Genomic DNA, 16,547 nt, shown 5'->3' on the forward strand with positions numbered 1-16,547 from the left:
TTAGTGCAAAACGCGCTGGGCGAATAGAGGACTCTGATTAAAATAAAACACCTATCAGGACTTGTTGCTGGGCTAGTTGGTTCATCTTAGTCCATAGTGTTTAGACGCAATCAAGGACGGAAAAAAGGAATCAGGACAGTAAAGAGCTCTTTCCTGTCCTGATTCTTTTTTACCGTCCTTGGTTGCGTCTAAACACTACGGATTAGGACTCATTAACCCGCGCATATCTCCACATGATTCAAAGTTTTGCTTCAACCATTTTGATGTTGTTTAATGTTGTCATAACTCCAGCGCAATGTGTACACCAGTGTTGCTCATGGATGCTTGAAATTGGTTCTTTAAATCACAATCTACTGTATGTCGTGCTTTAAATTTGCCCGTGTATTATTCTGTGAAATGGGAGCCACGCGTACCCGTGTTCAGTTTCTTTCTGAACAATGAGCGACTCAACCGGTGGAAGGGCTTCGTTAGCCGCTGCTGCTAAACGAGCTGTCCGAGCAGAGGCTCAGCGTCGCCGACGCCAGAACCCACAGGTGCGCGCCGCCGAAGCAGAAGCTAAGCGTCGCCGCCGCCGAGAGGACCCTGCCCTTCGCACCGCCGAAATAGAAGCTAAGCGTCGCCGCCGCCAAGAGGACCCTGCCCTTCGCACCGCCGAAGCAGAAGCTAAGCGTCGCCGCCGCCGAGATGACCCTGCCGTCCTCGCCGCCGAAGCCGAAGCTAAGCGTCGCCGCCGCCGAGGGGACCCTGCCCTTCGCGCCGCCGAAGTAGAAGCTTACCGTCGCCGGCGCCGAGAAGACCCTGCCCTTCGCGCCGCCGAAGCAGAAGCTAAGCGTCGCCGCCGCCGAGAGAACCCTGCCGTTCGCGCTGCCGAAGCAGACGCCAAGCGTCGCCGCCGCCTAGAGGACCCTGCTGCCGTTCGCGCCGCCGAACGAGAAGCTAAGCGTCGCCGCCGCCGAAAGGACCTTGCCGTTCGCGCCGCCGGAGCAGTTCAGCCCGTTCAGCGCCGATGCCGAGAGGACCTTGCCGTTGACGCCGACGGATGGATGGATGGATGCTATGAGCGTCCCCTTTGGAACGGGGCGGTGGGTTGCGCCATTTTAGCATCAATAACATCACTATTTCAAGGTCGCGTTGTGAGGTACAGAAAAACGGAGCGCGCCGGGAAAGGGAAACAGCAGCGCCGGAGGAGGATTCTGAGAAAGGGCGACGGAGCGCAGCTGGAGAGTTGTGGGAAAGGGCAACGATGTCGCTGGGGAGGAGGGAAGCAGCGCAGTATAGGGCGTTGAGGGCAAGGGCAACGGCGGTACTAGGGAGGAGGAGGGAAATGTCAGTGGCGGCGCCCGTAAACCGTTTTGGCGCTGAGCCGTGCTCCCTAAGGGCTGCAGAAGATAGCGTGAACCTTTCATTTTCTCATACATAACCACTTTTCCTTTCTAGAACGTTCTGGAAACGGCGGCAGCACGCTCGCGCACCTTGTTTACGTCGCCGCGTGGGTTAAGAACTTCATTCCACATCGCTATGGGTGACGACGCACCAGGCTCTTGTCGCAGGCGGGGAAGACCGAGAAAGTACGCCACAGCGGAAGAGGCTAGAACAGCTCGAAATGCCGCTCGTCGTAACCGCCGTCGGGAGGAAGCGGCTATGGATGAAGCTGCGGCAGTCGCCCGACGAGAGCAACATGCGGCACTAATGCGACGCAGGCGTTCTGGGAATGCAGAATTGGTGGAGAGAGAGGCCGCTGCCGCACGTGCAAGACGTGCCGCCTTGAGAGGTGAAGGTACCGACGGGGGCAAACAGGAGCCAAATGGCGAGCGAGCGGAACGAGCTTCGGAGGGTGCTGTCCAGGTCGCTGGTCAAGTGGTACGCCTCCGTTGTTTGTCGTTTCCCTATTTTTCTTCCACCAATCTTCCAATCGCCTCTTGCTAATCTCTGTTGCAGACATGTTTACTTTCCCCCTGCTCTCGCTGAACCCAAGGGCTTCAAGGAGACCAGAGGTGCCTAAATCGATGGCTGGGCAGATACCTTCGAATTCTAATAGAGCATGCTCCATCGCTTCCCTAGCTTTACCACAGCAAGCACGTGCTTCTTCTTCCTTATTGTACCTCGTTTTATAAGTGCATGTTCTATCGCTTCGAAACGCAAGAGCTTCTGTATGTTCTGTATGTTTCCAGTGCTGATTTCATCTACATCCCTATTTTCCACGGACCCCTCTTCGTTTCTTTAACCTTTTTCTTAACTGATGTTTCTTCGTTTGCTCCTCCCGCTGCTGTCCAAATATTTGCCTTGACAATTTTCTAGTTTGCTTCCTCCATTTTGTGTCAATATGCCTCATGTACAAGTAACCTGACAACTTTCCTAGCCCACCGCTTTCCCCCCATTTCTCTCAATCACCCCTCGAATTCTATCTTACTTGTACCTTCCATGCCCTCGAATAATGTCCATCTCATGTCACCCTGTACCCCCTGATCTGGTGTATTTCAATGTGCTGCCAAATCAAGCCTACCTACCCCATATTGCTTAATTTCCAACTTTGCTCGAACCTCTGATCTCATGCACAGGACTGCATTGCCAGAAGTCAGACTAGGCACCATCACCCCTTTCCAAATCCCTCCCACCACTTCGTACCTATTGTAACTCCACAGTGCCCTATTTTTCATCACAGCTGCATTCCTGCTACCTTTAGTCGTTGCATATTTTTCATGTTCTGTTAGGTACTCAGCCCCATTGTTTATCCTCACGCCAAGATATTTGTACTTATCCACTACCTCCAGCATAACTTCCTGTATCCTATGCTTGCCGCTCTGATTATCATTAAAAATCATGACTGTCGATTTTTCGTTACTAAACTGCAAACCTAGTCTATCTCCCTGTTCAATTCATTCTCCTTGCTTGAAAAAACGAAGGTTGAAGCCAAGTCCGCTCCTCTCTAATTTGGTCTCTAATCCTTGTAGATGCAACATGAGTAACAAAAGTGACAGAGGGCACCTTTTCCTAAGCTCCCGCTGTGTCTCTATAAGCTCAGATACCTTTTTTTTTCCTATTTTATAAGCACCTTGTTACTTTTATAGATATCTTTTAAAAGATTACTTGCTCCATCTTGCACATCTAGTGTGCCCAGTATGTCCCACAAATACTCCCACAAATCCACTGTTATAGGCTGCCTTGATATCCATTAATGCTAGCCATAGGGGCCTGTGTTCCTTTTCTGCTATTTCAATAGACTGCGTCAATGAGATCAGGTTGTCCCCTAACCTCTTTGTTTCCGGAACCCATTTTGGAGTTCTCCTAGCACCTCCTCGCTCTCCACCCCTGCCTGCAGTCCGTCCTTTATAATCTGCTGCATCACCACCCTGTAAATCACTGACGTCACTGTTATGGGACGGTAGTTGTTTGTCAGCTTTGTCTGCCTATCCTTTATCTATCATACCCATCCTGCTTAGTCTCCAGCCATTGGGGGCTTTACCATCCATTATCGTTTTGCTAACTACTTCTCTTAATGTTTGCTAAAATTGTGGGCCCAATGTCTTTATAAGCATAATTGGGATGCCATCTCGACCTGTCAACGTGGTGCTACTAGGAACCTTCTTCTCTGCCCTTTCCCACTCTCATTGTTCAAGTGGATCCATTGCACTGACCGTTCTATCCTCGTCTGATAAAGTACATGCAACGTTTCATAGTGCTTTAAATTTTTCTATCATCATTGTTCTTATATGTTCCATAGCCTCATCCCCTTCTAGCCAAACACCTTGAGCTGTAACTATAACCCTCTGCTCTAGGCTAGTCTTATTACTCAAGTTCAGACGTTTACAAAATTTCTTAGCTGCTTTTCAATCCTTTTTGTTTACTTCTTACATCCATTGGGTCCGTTTTCTTATCTTCTCATTGGTCAAATGGGATGCTTCCCTTCTACAGCTTAAGAAGTTATCCCATTTTCTGTCTACATCAGCTTCTGGTTCACCCCTCTGCTTAGAATATCTGTGTTCCCTGGAGGCTTCCTGACATTTCTCAATGGTTTTCCTAAACTCCTCATCCCACCGGCTCTTGGGTTTGCGTCTTTTCCCTTTAGGCCTGTGTTGTACCTTAGCAAGCTGTAGCTCAAATAGTCCTGTTAAATTTGTGCATGTCCACTCTGTTTTAGTATCCTCAAAAATTACTTCCTCAATTTGTTTGGTTGCTATTTCTAGTTGTTTTTTCCGAGTAGAATATCCCATCTGGTTGTTCATCTTGCCTCCTTCCTATTTTCGTTTCTCTTCTGAAACTCAGCTTCATATGCTTGTGATCACTACCTAGACTTCTGGAGCCACATTCATGTGTGTTCATTACCCCTAGCTTATCATAGATCCAATGTGACATTAGTGCACAACCTATCGTCGACTGCGGGCTCCCTGTCTCCTGTGTTATGTGCCCTTCTCACTTCTCAGTACTGCTACATAGTTGTACGACTAAGTCATGCCTTTCACACATATCCAGCAGCATGTTACCTGTCGAGTCTGTGTACCCATCCATATCTTCTATGTGCGCATTCTGTCTCCTAGTAATTATCTCACACCCTGCTGCGTAGTTCATTAATGTCACTTGCTATGCATTCTACCATTGTCTTGTTTTCCTGTTTGGCATTTCCTCCTGTCCACAGGTATACCAAGCCAATGAGTGTCTGCTCCTCTGCCACTTCCCCTTGTAGCCATGAATGTTCCTTGCATTCCTGTTTGACCCTTTGCCAATTCATACTTTTATGAATGAAAGAAGCGCTCCTGTTGAGAGGGCCCAGCCTTTCGCACCGCCGAAGCAGAAGATTACCATTGCCGCCGCCAAGAGGATCCGGGAATGAGTGCTGCCGAAGCAGAAGCTCAAAGCTCTGCTTCGCATTATAGAGTATCGTAATCGTCGATGAATTTCTAAATTTATTTCTAGTGGCAACTAGTGACATCTAGCATCCTGAGTTGGCCGAAATGGCCAGAAACTTACATACCGCAAAGGGGGGTGGGGGCCTAAGAAAGCTATCGCTTTAAAAGTCATGATAGGCAGGCTGAGAGGAACCAATGAACACAAACATATTATGACATGATCGAATTTGGCCTTTCGTCTGTGATTTGCTAGCCTCTTGGTTAGCTCAGACAGCAGGGCAACTTCCCTGGAAAGGCATTGGTTCAGGTTTGAATCACTAGACCAGGATGAACTTTTTTTCACTGCTAAGAAGCTTTCTTGAGAAAATGCACAGGCTTCATTTCTAACTCTGTGCTCCTTGAAGTGGATTACAATTTTCCCTTTTGAGAACCTCCACCTTGTGGATTTCCGCAGAACTGATTGCCATATTTAGTGTCCCTGTGGTTCGTGTTAATTTGGCCTGGCTGCATGATGTGCTAGCCTCCTAGTTTGGTCAAATGGTAGAGTGACCACCTTGGAAAGGCATCGGTCTCTGGTTTGATTCCCAGAACAAGGCTAACTTTTCTAGTAAACATTTCTGTGTAACCCGTGCGGGTTTCCTTTGTAATTTTTTGCCACTTTCGAGTAAATGACTCTTCCTTTTCATTGTACTCATTATATCTCCATTTGCACTAGGTTCTGTAAAAAAATTTATTTGGGAATGTATTCTTTGAAAGCCATTGCACTTGTTTCCACGTGTTACTCAGTTTCCAGAAAAGGTGTTCCAGGAGACCGCTTTAAGGTAGTGACCCTTATGGATAGGAACTAGTCATTAGTAGTAACCGATGTCGTAGCAACTGATGTGACTGGCTCAGGCAGCCACGCTGATGCCAGCACCATACAGTGGAGCAGAGAACTAAATAGGCAATGGCATTGGTGGCAAGGAGGGTGACTGTGTGTGTGATAGTGGCCGAGGGGATGCAAAAGCAGGTCAGTGGCTGACAGAGTGGGCAGTGAGGGCAAGGGATGTCTGGTGAAGCTAGACAGGACAGCTTGGCACGAATCTTGGCAATGAAAACTATTTGCTGTAAAATGGAGCCAATGGCCAGAGCTCTGTGTGTATGCAAGCTGTCATGGCTCTTGTCCACACAGAATGCCTTGTTGGTACCAGTGATCTGGACAACATGTCTTTTAGATTTATAAAATTGTTTGCCATTAACAAACCTGCCTGAGTATCGCTCTTAATACGCTTTTTTTTGTTTGGGGCAGGCATCTTTGTAATTCGTTAGCTTGATGGGCAACTGAGAATGGTAGCATTCGTTGAGTTGAGCTGCCCTCGAGACATCAATGGCAGTTGTAATTGGTGGCGTTAATTAGCTGTGTTCAGCTTATGCAGGATACGGCAGTAAACTCAATTATCAGTTTCTCTTTACCTCCACACTTCCCTCTTGCTCGTTCAGGACAGAAAGAAGGAACCTGCCTTTTGCTGCACTCACGCGAGGTCAACGAAACCTGTGCAGACTGAGGCCTCATGGCTGTTCAACAGCAGTGTGGATGTTGCAGTTGAGACATCAAGAAGCATTGCCGTGTGCAAATCAACCCAGACGCCACTTGTTGCTGTGAAGGTGAACAGGGGGACAGAAACCACAGGTCTAATCCAAGGACAGTGACACCGTCATGCAAGAGTTTCCTGGTAAGTGCTCAAACTTTGTCCCAAGAGCCGTAAGGTGAATACACATGAACCTCGGCATAACAAGGTTGAAGCAGGCGCTGAAATTACTTCATTATATCCATTACTTTGTTATATACAATATTGCTTTTTACTGCAATATACTGGGTGTTTCATGCAACTTGAGCCAAAGATTACAATAGGGTGGTAAACTGCCGCTGGGTGAAACCAATCGCATATTGTTTGTCGTCACTTGGCGCTCCTCAAAGTATTTTTATATTAGACCTAATTAAGATGAATTAGGAAAAGCCTTTAACATTTACTTTACGTACAAGTGCGTTTCATGACTCTGCATCACTTGTTGACTTCCGCTGCATAATTTTTTTCAATATTTCCTGCCTTAACAGTCGTATAGCTGCCTGGAATTAAGAAGTGCATGGTGCATGTTAAACTTGAGCCACTGACAAGCAGGCAATGTTGAGGCTAGCCACGTCTGCATATTTGGAGATTTCGTTTGTGGTTGTTTGAAGCAGGCGAAAGATTATCCCGAACGTTCAAAGGTTCGGAGGTCTAAACTGGTTTTAAGCAGACAAAAGGTTATCCCAGGGATGTCGAAAGATCTGGATGTCTAAACAGCTACTACTGCATTGCCTCCAAATGGAATGCATGCGAAAGCGAAACTTCTTTTTCTGTGTTCGCTATAAGGTCAATGTTACGGTGACGTAATCTTTTTTGCTCATATTTCCCCAGTGGTGTTTTTTTTTTTGAATTAAATATGCGCTGCTTCATTGCGCATGTGTGGTAATAGGTAATATCCTGAATTGACGGCTCTGACGGAAATAAAATTTCGTTGAACGTTTGCACTTGTCCATGTCAATATCCTCTTGTTGTCTGTCTTTTGCGCAGTATCCTTTTCTGAAGCATTATGCTCCAAATCACCCAACAGCAAGTTTTATTGAGCTGTTAGATATGTTTTGACTTAAACACGCCCTAAGAATAATGCGCATTTTGTCTTCTGCCTTCCACAAACTGGCTGCTTGTTTAGACAATGAAATGGCTTTTCCAGTGTGTTTAAGTAGTGTTCGGCTATTAAATAGGTTAAGAGAATAAATATATTAATAGTTAATATATTCAAAAACTAATCTACGAAACCTTTCTACAACGATAGTCTTTTGGCTGCTTCGAACAACCGCAAACAAAATCTCCAGACAGACACGGCCATCCTAGACGCTTCCTGCTTGTTGGTGGCTCAAACCTAGCGTGCGCTCCTCACTTTTTTTTTTTTTTTTATTCCAGGCAGCTCACTCACTGTTAAAATCTTAAATATCAAGAAAGTTTACACTATGGTGGTGAACGTTTCGTGCGGGGGGACGTGGCCGACCACAGCAGTAAGCAAATACAATGGCCCACCTTGCCTTGTCGTCTGTGCTGGACAACTACTGAATGTTCCGGAAAAATGCATCTCGGGATGGCTGTTGATGTTTATCTGGTTAGCAGTGAGTCAGTGTAGCGACACACTGTATCGCCACTGGCAAAACGCGCCATACATAAGGCATGTACTGCAGTTGCGCTCCTCTCTCATGTTTCCCTCTGGACACACGGTGACACCACCATGTGGCGCTGTGCTCTTTTTTTTCCCCATGAAAATTGGGCTGAAAATTGCCTTTGCGGTGCAGTCTGATACTAAACCTAAACTGCCTTTGCGGCATTTGTATGCTTCACCGCATAACAAAATGTACTACAGCAAAGCTGACATAAAAAAAAAAAAAAAACATGCGGCGAAGCTTTTAGCAAACCGGCCGCCATTGTACAACATGTATTTTTCTTCCTAAAAAATCGGGTGCACATTAGATTTCTGCTTTGTTTAGGAGCTTTAATGTAATTTCTACGCTAGTGATTCACTTCAGACGCATAGAAAGTGGGTGTGTGTTTGATTCAGGAGTGTGTTGGATTGTGTCAAATACTGTAAAATGAATCAGTGGCGTGTTTTGACATATTTTATATGTCTTGTTTAATTCGACCCGCTGGATAATTCAATCAAGTTTGTTAGTCTCATCAGGGTTGAGTCAACGGATGCTGACTGTATAGAGACAATCGTAAATGTACGTGTACATTTACCTGTTATCATGCTGTCATCAAATCCAAATAGCACCGTAAACAGCTACCTTGTAGTTTGTTCATTGGATATATTGTCACGTGGTAGTGATGTTCAGGAACACAGTAGCAAATCTGTAATGACGAAACTAACTCTTTATTGGGCAAACCTGTGCCCAGAAAAACAGTCTACACTCAAAGCACAACGATAGCGGCGAACACAGTCGGCGATCGTCGAAATCTGATGAGCGAGTCAAGCGCGTCGGCTTTTATACGTGAGTCATCGAAGGTTCCAGAGTAATCGCTGGTGCCGGCGTGTTTTCCAGAAAGTATACTACACAATTCGCATCGCGCACACACATGAAATCAGATTACACAAGGTTTGGTGACAACAGACAGCGGATAGAACTATCGATAACATTCAGGAAACTTCCGATACATTGCAGGCGCGTCCTGCGCTGAGCGATGAAACTTGTTTGACGGTGAAACGCTTTCACCCGAGAAAGATAAACAAGTACACGGTGTCAGTATGCTTGCAGCAATGTGGCGAACACCCAGCGTGCTTTGCCTTTTTTTTTTTTTTTTTGCTTCATGTAGTGCAAGCCAGTGAGCGTTGAGCTTCATGCTGCCACATATCCATCCCCCGCCCAAACTTCGTCCGGAAGGTTCACTCCTTGTCGCCCAGGCTTAATGAGAAAAATTGCATAGGAAAAAGAGTCGCGAACACTCGGTTCAAATCAACCGGAAGTAGGCAACGTTTGCGTCACTGCATGAAGGAGGCGGGACGTAGCGATGGCCGCACGGTGTAAAAGATGCGGGGGGGAAATGCGGCCTGAGAGGATAATGGTTTAACCACTTATTTTATTGCGTGCTGACACAAAACTCTTGTGAGAAAGCATTCCTTGCGAGGTACCCCTCCGTCTAGGCATATGATAAAAACTGTTTTGGGGCCCCTTTAATTCAGAGCCATTCACTTGTCTAAGTACTGAACGAGAAGAATGGGGGAAACCAAGGGACTCAATTTTTGTTAGTTGCGACCATATGGAGCCAACGAAAGCATAGGCATAATCATTTGTTGATTTAGTTGTAATGTAGAAACGAGTTGGTAAAGGGAAATGAAAACGGATGAAAAAAGCAACTTGCCGTCAGTAGGAAACGAACCATTGTCATCCGCATTATGCTTGCGACCCTCTACCATTGAGCTAAAGCAACGGCTGTTTCCACGTCCACAGTCTTGGGTATTTATGTACGTATACAAGATTTGACCCTGGGAGTCTTAGCAAGCGCTACTCATGGCCATGGCGGTGAATGTAACACAAAACATAGTGTGAATACAGTTAATGCTGGTGACCTGTGCTCTTATTCTGGTAACATAGAAGCATATTTTGCACTGTTACTGCCACTTGTCCTTGTTTGTTGCTTCTTAGTGTGAATGTGTGATTCATGAGTGTGAAACGTGAACTCAATAACCAAGCATCTGTACAAATTTTTCCAGGTGACGCTGCCAGCCCCGGGCACATGCGGGAACAGCCGCCTCAGCCAGGGCCATCTGGGCTATGAAGAGGTAGTCCCTTTGTTGCAGCACATTACAGAGCATAAGTGTAGGTTCAGGACCTGTCTATGTGAAGTCTTTTCATCACGAGTTCAAATTTGTTTTACAGATCCCATCAAGTCCACCTGGTGCTTCAGTGAGGCCACTTCCCAGTCGACACAGGCAGAGCTCCCTCGCCTGAGGGTTTCCAGGGAGATGCAGTCAGGGAATGTGGCATTCAACTCTACACGGCCACTCAATTCACTCAACAGCAGCTTTTGCAGCCCAGTTCAGTCAACAGCAAGAACAAGCAGTTCAGTCGGCATCAGTGGCCAGAAGGAGGTGCGATGCGTGTTTTCATGAAGAAGTCCTTTCACTCTTTGTCATTGCAAATCGCACACCAATGGAGAGGCACTTCTGCTACACTTCAGGACGTGACAAAGCAGGGTGTTGAACCAGAATGCTTGCATACTTTTTTTTTTCCTGTTGAAAGAGTTCAAGATTTGCAGTGCTTGACAATTGATACTGTACATGACCATGCAGGTCGGATATGTTTTTCTTATAGGAATCTCACCTAGCAGAAAGAAATGAAAACTCCTTGAGGATGCATTAAAGAAAACACAGGAACATGTAGCAGTGTAGATCACAGTATGGTAGATAAGAGTTACAACCTTTCTGTACAGCTGATGGGGTGTTCACATGGAGCACTGCTTACATCTGTGGTGTAACTTCTCGATGGCAACAGTTGCTCTTTTTCTTGGGAAATTGGGGGCATGGGCAAGGAACTGTCGCATGATCACAGATTGATGTAAGTTAGACATTAACTGCACTGTACTTTGAGTTTAAGAAGAATTTATAGGCATTCAGGCTTTTTTCTATGAATATTATAGTTTACAGAAAGTTCACTTTTGCAAGTGGCACTGTGTTCGCACAAGCAAGTTTATTGGCAGAATTACATCTTTTATTGCGCTGCACCGCACACAAGTACGTTAGTGCACATTCGAGTATGTTCACATGAATGATTAGGCGCACATTACTGTGTACTATTTAAACAACCTTCTAAAAGCTGATCTTACTTCTTGAAGCAACATTGCCTCCAACAACATAGCCATCATGATTGTCTCTCGTGGGTACCCCGCACCTCCCACCAATTTGTTACGTTACGGAAGTCACATATAAAGATGCATTTACACTATTTACGAGGAAGGCAACGATATACAACAAGATGGCTGTCGAGACCGATTACACCTCGACACGTCAATCATCATCTTCTGACTTTGGCGCCACTCTTGGTTGCACCATAACAATATCTCACCTCATTGTCTCTTGTTGTAAGCATAGCTAAGCAGATTAAGCAGAAGCATTTTATTGTGTAGCTATCGCTTGATACAGTCCAACCTCGTAGCAAAATCACACTGAACACGAGCGTACGTTTGTCATATTCAATATTCATTATAAGCAGATATTGTTAGCTGCTGATGCAGTCAAACCTCGATATAACGAACCTCGATTTGACGAAATTTGTGATGTAACAAACTATTTTCATTTCCTCATCTTAGTTCTATTGAATTAACGAAACCTCGATATAACAAAGTTTTTCGCTGCAAGTGCAACTTCGTTATATCGAGGTTTGACTGTATTGGGGAGAAAACTTTTAGATTTGCGTCATTGTAGTATCCGATAGTTCGTTATATTCTTGTTCGTTATATTGGGGTTTAACTGTATTATACAATTTCTTTTTCTGTTAGCATGCACATGTGCGACTGCTAGTCACTGGGGCCTGCGGTAAGATCTGAAAGTATTTTCACCGCTGCAAAGTTCATTTTGCTAGCCACATAAAAGGCGACCTAAACATTTTGGATAGGTGGGATAGTTGACTGATAACACAACCTCTCACTCAGAAGTGATTTTCACTGCACATGTGTGATTTTTACTGCACATGCATGCAGTGAAAATCGGTTATGAGTGAGCAGTTGCGTTGTGTGTCCTTCATCTTTTGCTGCGCCCGAAGTTTCATTGCTATAATAAACATTTTACACAGCAAGCAAAATTAACCATAAGCAAACTTGGCGCTGGTATTTATCTTCCTGAAACAAGCAATGTCACTTTTTAAAAATTCTCAATTGTGTCAAGTTCCCTGCTGAAAAAAAGAACTATGTTCATGGTTTAGCAATGGCTGATACATATTTCTAGTATGTGCGAGGCCTGTAGCAGGGAAACTTGGGCTAGTCGGTGAACATTCGTACTTGACAAAACTGCGCCAAAACAGATGAGGACAAGGAAAGGCAGCACTCATGTGCGTGTATCTACCTTTCTTCAGCCTCATCTGTTTTAGTGCTGTATTGTCAAGTATGGGAAAGGCTAGTTCCAATTTGTCGCCAATATTGCTGAGCGTCAAACATCGCTGTATGTGGCACCTCACTAATACTTAGGGTTTATATGTTTTTGCACTTTGTACCAATTTCTTTCACTGTTAGTACTAGTATTCATCTTCACTAGCAATATTCCTTGGCAGCAACAGGGCACTAAAATTTCTACTATGTTTCAGGGAGGATTCTAGTACCTGTGATTTTGACGGGAGCCAACCTTCAAGTGGTGCCATAGTGTCTTACAGCTGATGATTCCTTCTGCCAGAAGCAACTGCCCAGCGCAAGTGGGAACCAGTGCCGTTCTTTGTGGAGAGGCAAGCTCTCTCGTTGCCGCCGTGAAGTCAGCGAGTGTCGCATACGCCTGCACATTTTGTTTGCAAGAATTTCAGGACATAAGATCCCTCACCGCCCATGTAGAGAAGTGCCTGTGGTCGCAGCCGTATCAGTGTCACTTGTGCTCTAGTCATTGCTCAGACTGGACGACACAGACCCATCTCAGGGAATCGGGAACGAAGTGCCCTTTTTCTGAGTACGCAATTGGCACAAGGGCATGGGAGATGATGCAACACATAAAGTGGCACCTGGCTGTCAAGCAGTTCATGTGCAGCGTCTTCCAATTATCCTTCACGAACGGGTACGATCTTGTTGGGCACGTTCGCCAGCGCCACCTGGTTCAAAACTTATACAAGTGCGGGTGGTGTCCAAAGTCATACTTCAGAAGAAAATTCTACAAATTCATGTTCGTTGACTCATTGGTGAGCAGCTTGGCTAGCTTTGCATGTGACATCACGATTGTTAAACAGCTGTGTACAAGTGTGTTGTGTGCTCACGTGAGTGTGCGAATTAGTGGAGCCAATATAACTGGATCTTCATTAACTTCAGATTCAAGCTTTTCATTTCACATGCATGTATACAAACTCAGCACTGTCTCGAAAATCCTTTACTGAGCAGAGGTTCAGCTTGATCCCTGACCAGCCTCCCTTTGTAAGCAAGCTGCCCAAATTTAGTTTGTGCTGTCTGGAGTTGACTGTAAATCGGCATTTTAGGGTGTTGCTCAGTGAGGTAGCACATGTGTTTATCTGGTATGGGATAGCAACTGCACGAGATGTGCATGCAGTGCAGCGAGATGTGCATGCATGGTAATTGCAGTAATTTTGTAACAAACGCTTGTTCCGCGGCACCGAGGACCCAGGCAGCTGGACTAAACCGGCGCCGTACTGTTGTTGCTGTTCTTATATGCCATACAGTGTCACCGGGGCTGTCCGCTCTCGTGCGCTTGACACCATCTCCCCACACACTGTAGTTTTTAAGACCTGCACTATCTTCCCAAATCTCGACACAATGCAGGTCTCATATAAGTGAGGCATATGGCTTTCTGCTGACACTGTGCGCTGTGCCATGACTCCTTGGGTTGTAAAACCGCAGATGACTTCATTTGTAAATATGTAATTGATATTACGTACCAATGTTGTTGTTGCCGAGATTTGTTTCTTTTGATACAGGCGTTGGTGCAAGTGCCCTTGTGTTAACATTCTTGCTCTGCCTTGAATTTTTCTTTTTTTTCTTTTTAAAGGCCAACTACTATTCTGTTACACATTCCGCTGCTTCACTTAGGTTCGGTTTGCTTTGTATCTTATAATACGTGTTGTTTTCCTACTGCTACGAAATCCTTAGTACTGTCCCCCACAGTGCCCTTGTGCCATTTCTTGTGATACTAATTATCAGACGTGTGCCGCAGAACCAACATCATTTATTGGGAGTGACCTCATTTACATAGCACAAACCTGAACCACAGAGTCCTAACAATCTCTGTAGTACTCTGTTTCATACTTCGCAGGCCATTCTTCACGAGCTTATGAGAGTAGTGCCATTATGGAAGTCTCGCTTCATGTGTTTCACACTGCACTTGTTTAGGATCTGCGACACTTTCTACGAAGTACTACTTCACATATTACAAGTACAGCTTGTAGTCGTGAGGTTACGTCAAGTCACATACTTGTGTACTTCCAGTAGCCACTGCACTATGTTTTGGTCGCAAGCACTGGCTGTGCACTATGGTCGCTGGTCACAGAAATGTGTCGCTTCACTTGTTTGGTGGCAAATAGGTTCAACCCTGTGATGCCTTCCATCTTATAATTATGTGATATTTTGCTACCCAAGATAGGCGACTTAATGTTGCATTGAATTGCACGATGCATGCATACATTTTTCTTTCATGTGTGATAACACAATTATTTTATCGTAAATGCAAGCAGTGAGAAAAGACTTTTGTAGTCACCTGATATAAGAGTATGTACGGTTGTTTCACGCTCACCTCATGAGTACTTCTGAAAGTGCAAAAAAAAATATAGCAACAGCTGCACTAAAGGTGCTGCTGAGTTACATGAAACGTGCCGGGTTGGACAATAATAAATTGCGACTGGGTGACAATCGTGCACTGTGTGATGTTTTGTCTCTATTTGTGACACTGACAGCGTGTGTGACATGTGACATTGTGATGCACAGTGTGTGCCCACACAGATAGTCTTATGTCATCTTTATTTTCTCTTATCTTTCATGTCACATTTCCCCTTCCCTAGTACAGGGTAGCCAGCGGAAGATTCTGTGGCTTTTCTTTTTTTATCTCTCTCTCTTCATATCGCTTTCTGACATATGATACTACATCATGACCAAGACAAGATGCCAACACGGAGTCGTGGAGTTGGCACTTGTCACTTAAGAGTGCAATCTGGAATTGGCACCACCCTCGTAAACTCGTAGCCTTTATTGCTGTGCACGATGAAAGACTTTTGTGCCAACTTTTTCTTTTCGTCTTGGTTTCTTCTTTCTTTACTTTTTCCCTGGAACACTGCAGCTGTTGCATGACTAGGCACATGATCAGAAATTGCAGTATTGCCTACTGAATCAGAGACTTGTTTCTTTATGCAAAGTGTGAAGGTAATGCTCCCATGATAACGGCAAGCTACTTAGTGCTGAGGAAGCTGGTGATACACGACTAGAATATGCAGCACGGCTATATACGAAGAAAGAGAAAGTAGACGACACTAGTATCTTTGCTTAGTCTCGCTGTACATTTCAGTCGTGAATTCGAACCAGCTAGCCTGGTTTTAGTGGTGATTTAACCAGGGAGAAGCGAGTCTGCTGCTGAGGTTTCCTTCCGAGGGAAAAAAGTGCACCAGGAAGAATTAACCTGAGGAGAGGCAGACTTGTACAATGATCAACAATGCTACACCAAGTTGACTTGTACCTTTCCGCAGGTTTTGAGGTGTGAGGTATGGCTTTTAGCTGACGGTAAACCTCTTGCACAATGCCGACAACCCTGTGCACACATTGGGTTCCCGCCACCACCATGAAGGATAGAAATGTGGGCGAGTGCAGAACCTGCATAGGAAGCTTGTGGGCCACATGGGCTATTATGCAACAGGTTTATTACTGCCTACCATTGATTAGAAGTTTTTGTTCTAAGCGCTTCACACTTGTAGTAAATGATGCTCCCGGTGCAGGCATTCACTGTAAATATCGGAGAATGCTGACCTCAAGTCTTCGTTCTAAAGAAACATGCCCAATATTCAAGCTGCATGCTATTCCAAGCTGTGTTCGAAAATATACGGCAGTGGGGCGGCAGTCGAAACGAGGTTGCTAGCGCCATGGAGGAAGACTGGCGCGGGCTATTCTGCAATTGTGGTGAGGAATAATGAGCAAGCACACTCTGCTCCTCCGACCATGAAGAAAGGAAATGGACTAGGAGTGAGCATTGCATCACGCAGCAAGCCTTGGCAAGCGAGCTCTCTGTGAAGGCATTCTCCTCACTTTATCCCTTGCAGTATCCGCCCGACCGACCTCTGAGACACACTTATTGGCAGAGAACGGTTGGTTCCCAAGAGATTTTACTCTAGAGGAAGCTCTTTGTTGTTTGAAGCCAGGACTAAGACGTACCACAGAACACCTATATATGGACATGCCGAGTCAAGTACCAAGAGATATACACATTACGCGGTGCGCCTGGAGAGGAGGAGGAAAC

General features: G+C 45.4%; 1 protein-coding gene across 4 annotated transcripts; it reads left to right on the forward strand.

Annotated features, from left to right (window-relative positions):
* Positions 1–22: 22 nt before the first annotated feature.
* Positions 23–14,955, forward strand: LOC119463391 (uncharacterized). Of its 4 annotated transcripts, XM_049655547.1 has the most exons (7): positions 23–1,082; positions 1,438–1,860; positions 6,324–6,556; positions 10,122–10,190; positions 10,288–10,499; positions 12,706–14,034; positions 14,632–14,955. In XM_049655547.1, exons 1-3 carry the CDS (start codon positions 438–440, stop codon positions 6,531–6,533), a joined length of 1,278 nt encoding a protein of 425 aa, XP_049511504.1. In that variant the 5' UTR covers positions 23–437; the 3' UTR covers positions 6,534–6,556; positions 10,122–10,190; positions 10,288–10,499; positions 12,706–14,034; positions 14,632–14,955. The 4 variants fall into 4 exon arrangements, with proteins under 4 accessions (XP_049511504.1, XP_049511502.1, XP_049511501.1 ...); XM_049655545.1 differs by having other exon boundaries at positions 10,122–10,227; positions 12,706–14,955; XM_049655544.1 differs by having other exon boundaries at positions 12,706–14,955.
* Positions 14,956–16,547: the final 1,592 nt, after the last annotated feature.

Source organism: Dermacentor silvarum, chromosome 9, assembly GCF_013339745.2.
Source record: "Dermacentor silvarum isolate Dsil-2018 chromosome 9, BIME_Dsil_1.4, whole genome shotgun sequence".
NCBI classification, from domain to species: Eukaryota; Metazoa; Arthropoda; class Arachnida; order Ixodida; family Ixodidae; genus Dermacentor; species Dermacentor silvarum.